Source organism: Equus quagga, chromosome 1, assembly GCF_021613505.1.
Source record: "Equus quagga isolate Etosha38 chromosome 1, UCLA_HA_Equagga_1.0, whole genome shotgun sequence".
NCBI lineage: Eukaryota > Metazoa > Chordata > Mammalia > Perissodactyla > Equidae > Equus > Equus quagga.
In genome coordinates, this window is record NC_060267.1 from 72,151,510 (window position 1) to 72,158,895 (window position 7,386).

The 7,386-nt window shown below is 50.4% G+C and overlaps 1 protein-coding gene across 1 annotated transcript; it reads right to left on the reverse strand.

Moving 5' to 3' along the window:
• Positions 1-2,550: 2,550 nt before the first annotated feature.
• ACTL7B (actin like 7B) lies at positions 2,551-5,580 on the reverse strand. Its single transcript, XM_046683339.1, has one exon. It carries the CDS (start codon positions 3,825-3,827, stop codon positions 2,574-2,576), a length of 1,254 nt encoding a protein of 417 aa, XP_046539295.1. The 5' UTR covers positions 3,828-5,580; the 3' UTR covers positions 2,551-2,573.
• Positions 5,581-7,386: the final 1,806 nt, after the last annotated feature.

Sequence of the window (7,386 nt, forward strand, 5' to 3'; positions counted from 1 at the left end):
ATCTCCAGCCTCCTGCAATCCCCCTACCATCCTCCTCAATTGCAGTGGAATTTTATGTCTATATTCCTCTAACATCACTGTAATGCAGTCTTAGGGGGGAGAGAGAGAGATGAACACGCGCAGGGAGGCAGTCATCCTAAACTAAAAGCTGCCGACACATGTTTTTCTGCCAATCTAAAATCTCCTCTTGTGCCTGTAGTTGGCTCAAATAAGTTCATGTCAAGGATTAAGTGATTCGTGTTTTTACAGCCTCTGCCACACAGGGATGCTTTCAGAGATGACCAAGCAATGAGGGCACTGAAGCTGTGACTGTGGAGACAGAAGTTGCTGAGGATGTGGGGAGTGAGGAAGAGGGGATGGCGGAGTGGGGCAGACACAGACATGGTTTTTGGAGATCTTCAAGACCAGCGCGTGGAAGACAGTGCATGTGCAGACAGCTTACTGCCTGTGTGATTTGGGGCACGTCACTTTCCCCTCTATAAGCCTCTATTTCTCTCTGTATCTCAAAAGGTTTTAGGAATAGTATTAATCAAATGTTCTTGGGTTGCAAGCAATAGAAACAAATGTTGGCTAATTAAGCGAAAGTTATGTTGAAGCAGGAAGTATGTATGAAGACACCAGGGTGGTAGAAACTTTGGCAACATGAAGAATGTAGGCCCCACTGAAAGAAATTGCATTCAAGAAAAAAAATTTATACACTGTACTGCCCAGACAAAATGTGTCTCCTGGCACCAGCAACTTACAGGCCTCCAGTCTGAAACACATCTCTACAGGAAAGAGCCCAAGCTCCTGTGTAGCAGCAGGGCCCTGCCAGCCCCAGGGGGATCCAAACTCCCAGTGAGGAGCCAAATTCTGGGCAATGGGAAGGACTAGACAGCAAGGCCTTAGGCAATAAGGACCATGTCTGGTTCTTTCCCAAGGCTGCAGCCCCCAGCACAGGACCCAGGACAGAGTCAGTCTCACAGAATGCCCCAAATCAGGACTCTGTCTAAGGTGAGGTGGCTCAGGGACATTTGATAGCCCATCAGATTATACAGCTCACAATGTCTGATCCCACAAACACCATGGGCTCCACCAGGAGGTGGAGTGGGAAAGGCAGGAACCACCGACTTCTAGGCACAGTCATTCGCCAACTGAAATCTCACAAGACTCAACAGCTTCTCCTTCAGCCCCAAAGTCACTAAGTGGCCACCAAGCCTAGCACTTCTCCATTTACAGCTTTCCAATACACCTCCTCCACTTTCCTTTCCACCCCCAAGAACACTGAGCTCAGGCCTCATCTCCTTACCAATGTGGCTGACCACTGAATCTCCCACTAGCTGTGCGTGATCTCGAGGGAAGAGCCACATTCTGGTCATTTCTGTCTCCAGCTCTGGGCCTCACCCAAGTAAGTGCTTAACAGTTACTAACCATGAAGCATCATTGTTGTAGAATATTTGTTCCTCCCAGCCCCCCAAATTCATATGTTGAAAACTTAACACCCAAGGCAATGGTATTAGCTGGGGCCTTGGGAGGTGATTAGGTCATGAGAGCAGAGTCCTCAGGAAAGGGATTAGTAACTTTATAAAAGAGGCCCCAGAGGTATCCCTTATCCTTTCTGCCATGTAAGGACACAGTGAGATGTCAGCAGTCTGCAACCCAGAAGAGGGCCTCCACCATGTTGGCACCGATCTTGTACTTCCAGCCTCCAGAAACTGCTGTTGTTTATAAGCCCCCCGGTCTGTGGTATTTTGTTATAGCAGCCCAAACTAAAGCATACCTGTCTGCCCTTCTGGAAATAATCATGACCTGAGTCAGGAGACCTGGGCTCAACCACCGACGCGGCCCCCTCCCTCTCTGGTCCTCAGTTTCCCCAACTCTGCAGAAGGGAGAGAACAACATGATTTCTAAAGGGCCTTCCTCCAACATCCTCTGGATTCAGTGGTTCTGCGTTATGACTGCAAATAGAGCTGCAATTTTGGCTGAGGTGCAAAGAGGAAGAGCCTCTAATGGGTGGACTCACCACACAGGGGCTGCCCCTTTGAAAGGGGCAGGCAATAAGGGGAGGTTAGTGGGAAGCCTGTGGCAATCAAGCAATGACAAAGTTGTGGGCAGGCAACCTTCAGGGGCAGAAAGAGGAGACTGAAGTCAGACACCTGGTTGTAAGTCTCCCACCCACCACTCAACTATGTGACCCAAGCTGTTCCCTTAGTCTGAGCCTTTTTTTTTCCCCTTGGTCCTTGCGTGAACAAGCAGTGTGTCTGGTGAATTAGGTTTTGAACCCGAGGAGCTAATGGAACAGGAAGCCTCACTCTGGGCTCTGAGATGATGTCACCCTCCTGACGGGGATGGGGGAGTCAGTGAGCACCCCCAACCCCACCCCCACCTGCTGCTCCTGAGCCAGCAGAGCAAAAGGTGCTGATACTTCTAGGCCCAACTCCCCACCACCTTCTGCTATCACACTAGAGCAAGAAATTCAGATTAGACAAGAGCCACTGCATGTTAAAGTTTTATATGAAATTCTGTAAATGTGTATAGAATGGCACGGGGCCGCCTGCCCACAAGGCCTTGCCTGCCTATCGGGGCACCGCCGCTCAGCACTTGCTGTAGATGGCTGCGCTGCCCCGCTCCCGAAACTCTTCCTTGCTGACCCAGAGCTGCTGGAAGGCCTGCAGGGAGGCCAGGATGGAGCCGCCGGTCCACACGGAGGTCTTCCTCTCGGGAGCAGCAGCCACTGAAAGGCTGTCCCCAGGACAGAGGAGGCTCAGCTCCCTCTGGAAGCGCTGGGGGAAGCCCTCCAGCATGGTACAACCACCACACAGCAGCACGTTGGCCGCCATCTCCTCCTTGAAGCCCGCCTCCTGGCAGCGGCCCAGGCAGGCAGCCGTGACCGCAGGAAGGCCGGGATCACTGCTGCCCACCAAGGTGGGTTTGAAGAGCATCTCGGCACACTGGAAGCGCTCGTGACCGATGGTGATGAGCTTGCCATCAGGGAGCTCGTAGACCACATGCAGCTCCTCCAGACCCAGGCGGAGCTCCTCCTCGGGCACGAGTGCCGAGTAGCAGCACTCCTTCTTGATGTGCTCGATGATGTGCAGGTGGTCGTCCGTGAACTGGTGGCCGGCCCCGTTGAGCAGCTGCAGCAGGTAGTTGGTAAGGTCGCTCCCGGCATAGTCGGTGCGGCTCGTCAGGCCCGGCAGCACGTTGCCCTCTGAGATAGGCACCACATGCGAGACACCATGCCCACTCTCCACCACCAGCCCTGAGGTCTTGCCATAGGAATAGATGGACAGCAGCGACTGGGACGTCACGTGCATGGCAGGGATGCCAAAGGTTTCAAACATGAGCTCGGCGTATTTCTCCCGATTGCTGATGGGGCTGAGCGGGGCGTCGGAGAGCAGCACAGCATGATCCTCAGGGAGGATCTTCATGGCTGTGTGGAATACGTACTCCAAGATGTTCTGGACACAGTCCCAGTCCACCACGACACCATATTTTAGCGGGTTAACCAGCTTCAGAGGCGCCTCCATGTTGAGCAGCTCGTGGCCCACATAGGTCTCCTTGCGGTTGTCGCCAGCATCAGCGGCCTCAGAGTAGCGCTTGCCCACAGTGGAGGAGATGAAGTAGGTGGGCCTTGGCTCTCCTGCATAGCCACACTTACAGTACTGGGAACCCAGGTCTAAGATGAGTGCCTTGATCTTACGCACCTTCTTGGGCTTCATCTTCAGCTGAGTGGCTGAACCTGTGTCCAGAATGCCAACATCAGGACTTGGCAGTGTTCCCATCTCTCCAGGGTCACCCTGAGCCGTGCCCATGGGCATGGGGCTAGAGCAGTTTCTCGTTGCCATCTACCTTCCTTGCTCACCTTTCTCACATCCACATCCTAGAGCTCCATGGGGAGAAATAAGAGGGTCCACCTCCAGCAGTGCCTTGGCAACCCCCCCCAGGATTGTGATGTCACTTGGGGCTGGTCCATTCTGGCAGCCTGGGGGAGGGCTTGGCCTTGGCAGGCACTTGATCTGTCACCCGTACCCGACTTGTCACCCCCACCCCATCCACCTAACTCGACTTTGCTCCAGGACAGAGCAGGTGGCTAGCACAGCTTTAGAAATGCAAGCACACTGGGGTTCAGAGGTTTCAGCTCCCTCCCCTTACATCCATGCTCCTCATCCCGTTTACCTTTTCCCCCTCTGCTTCTTAGCCAAGAGGGTGATAAATATTTGAGTCTCTACAGTAAGCCAGGCACCTCATATATGTTATTTCAAAGAATCCTGATAGGTAGGCAGAACAGGAAATCAAGGCTCAGAATTCAAATGACTTGCCCATGAGCAAACAGTTCTTGGAGTGTTTGTACTCTAATCCATGTTCATCCAACTCCAATGTACCAGGTCTCCTTAAAGAGCATGAGGGCCCCAACAGTACTTTCATCCCTTTATTCAACATTTACTGGGGTTTGCAGTGAGTCCAGCCCAGTGCAGCCTGCCAGTGATAGATGACAGAAACTCCAGCCATAAGCACTGCCAAGCTAGGTGGGAAGAAGATAGAATGGATGCAAAGGAGTTTGCAGGTGGAAGTCTATTTGAAAAACAAAGATGCATAAAGGAGGAAGAGCTTTTTGGAGGGAGGGCGTCAGAAGGTTCTCTAGAAAGGAGGTGAAGCTTAAGTTGAGTATTGAAAGATATGTGGGTATGTGTCGAGTAGCTAAGACGAGGGAAAGGCATCCCAAGCAGAGCGCACAGCCTGAGCAAAGGTTCAGAGCGGGCATGGTGGGCAATTTCCACGGTAGTTACGGTGTATGGAAAAACAGACGAGGCTAGAGGGAGCCAACTAGGGAGGGCCTCAAATGCTAGGGGTAAGAGCTTGGGTTGAGGACACCTGGGGAAACAATTTTTAAGCAGGAGAATGCTCAGATTTGCCTTGTAGGAGAATTTGCATTTGGCGATAATGTAGAGGGGCAAGACCACAATCTGAGGCCTGAAAGGAGGCCATTGAAGAAGTCCTTGTGAGACTTGAAGGTGGCCCGAGGCTGGACTGTGATAGTGTGGAAAAGCACAAAGACCAGGTTCTAGAGAAGGTTAGAAGGTAGAATCTAATTGGTTGGTTCTCCAACTATCCTCAATTCAATCCAGGCTCTTAGTCTAGCATTTGAGGCCCTCTCTCCTTGGTTCCTGTGACCTCTCTAGCCTCAAGCACTGCGTTTCTATTAGATGAGTAGATTAGATGTGGGGCATGAGCGAGAGGGAAAGATGAATCCTTTACCTCCGTCCAAGCAAAGAAAGATGGCCTGTCATCCAGAATGGACAAATTCATTAGGTACCCATAAGGACCTCCATCCCAAACTGCAGCCCCCTCAAAAAAAGACAAGACAGATTAGGGCTTTGGTGGTAAAGAAACAGGAGAAAAGGGGGAAGAGAACCAACTGGGGCTGAGGAAGTTTTCTGGAGAATTAAGAACAGCAGAAGTACCTGAGAAATTAGGTGATCCGGATAGGAAAGAGGGATTTTAAGATGTAATTATGAAATACTGCTGTGGAGCACGTACGAATGTTAATGAAGAACTCGTGTGGGTGGGGGCCGCCCTGTGGCCAAGTGGTTAAGTTGGCACGCTCTGCTTCGGCAGCCCGGGGTTTTGCTGGTTTGGATCCTGGGTGGGGACATGGCACCCCTCATCACGCCACGCTGAGGTGGCATCCCACATGCCACAACTAGAAGGACCCACAACTAAAAATACACAACTATGTACCTGGGGCTTTGGGAGAGAAAGGAAAAATAAAATCTTAAAAAAAAAAAAAAAAACTCGTGGGAATTTTTGTATGCTGAATTGTTTCTTGGAATGTGGCACTACGAAACTGTATTGGGTAGGATTTTTAAGGATTTATAAGGATTACAGCTATGAGCATCACCTAGAAGCTCCATTGGTGGTGTTACAAGATCACAGAACCTGAGGACTGTACACTTGAATCCCTTCTAGAACGTCTGACCCAGCAGTGTGGCACGGGCAGCTGTGAGGAATAAACTTTTCCTCACACTGGATTGACATCTGTACCTCTCTGAAGAAGACATTAATTGGTCGTTTTTTTTTTCCTGATTTTTTCTCCCCAAATCCCCCCAGTACGTAGTTGTATATTTTAGTTGTGTCCTTCTAGTTGTGGCATGTGGGAAGCCGCCTCAGCATGGCCTGATGAGCGGTGCCATGTCTGCGCCCAGGACTTGAACCAGCGAAATCCTGGGCCGCCAAAGCAGAGCACGTGAACTTAACCACTCGGCCACGGGGCCAGCCCCAGGCTTTGAGTGACTTAGTGAAGTGGGATGCACAGGTCAAATGACAGGGTGAATAATGGCCCCCAAAGATGTCTAAATCCTAATCCCTGGAATTTGTGAATATGTTACCTTTCATAGCAAAAGGGACTTTGCAGGTGAGCGTTAAAGAGTTTGAGATTGGGAGATTAACTACCCTGGATTATTTGGCAGGCTCAAAGTAATCACAAGGGTATTACTAGGAGAGAGACAGAAGGGTCGAGGTCAGAGAAGGAGATGTGACAACAGAAGCAGAAGTCTGAGAGGTCTTTGAAGATGAAGGAAGGGGCCACAAGCCAAGGAATGTAGGCGGCCTCTAGAGGCAGGAAAAGCATTATCCCCTAGAGCCTCCAGAAGGAAAGTGGTCCTGCCAACACCTTGATTTTAGCCCACTAAGACTGATTGTAGACTTCTGACCTCCACAATGGTAAGATAATAAATTGGTGTTTTAAGCCATCAAATTTGTGGTAATTTGTTACAGCAGCAAAAAGAAACTAATACAAGCTCTTAGAGGAATCCAGGGCAGTGAAAATGTACTAAGCAGCGGCAGATTTCTCAGCATTCAAGAGGCAGGGTTAAGAAGGAAAATAGATGACTCTAAATTAAATATGCCTCTGTTTATCACAGAAGCTCTTTTGAAATAGAGTCAAACAATCCAAGTTGGCCATGCAAACCCCTGAGTAGCAGAGGCAAGTAAACTTTTTCAGGCAGCCAGGCAAGAAAAAAGTACTTTCCTATTCTTTCAAATCCAATGCCATCTCATCCTCTACCCATTGAACCAAGAAGCTGAGATTTTGTTTTTGAGATGACAGCTTCGCTGCCCCCATCAGATAGTCACAAGGCTCATGAGACTGGACATGGTCCTTTTCTTCTCTCACACCCCACAACGAGCCAACAGCATCCACAGTAACCTCCTCAAGGGAGAAAGTCCAGCACTGTAGTAACTGTTTGTTTTATGAAGAGCACAGGAGTCCATAAGATTGGATTCTGGGGGGCTGGCCCCGTGGCCGAGTGGTTAAGTTCGCGCGCTCTGCTGCAGGGGGTCCAGTGTTTCGTTGGTTCAAATCCTGGGCGCAGACATGGCACTGCTCATCAAACCACGCTGAGGCAG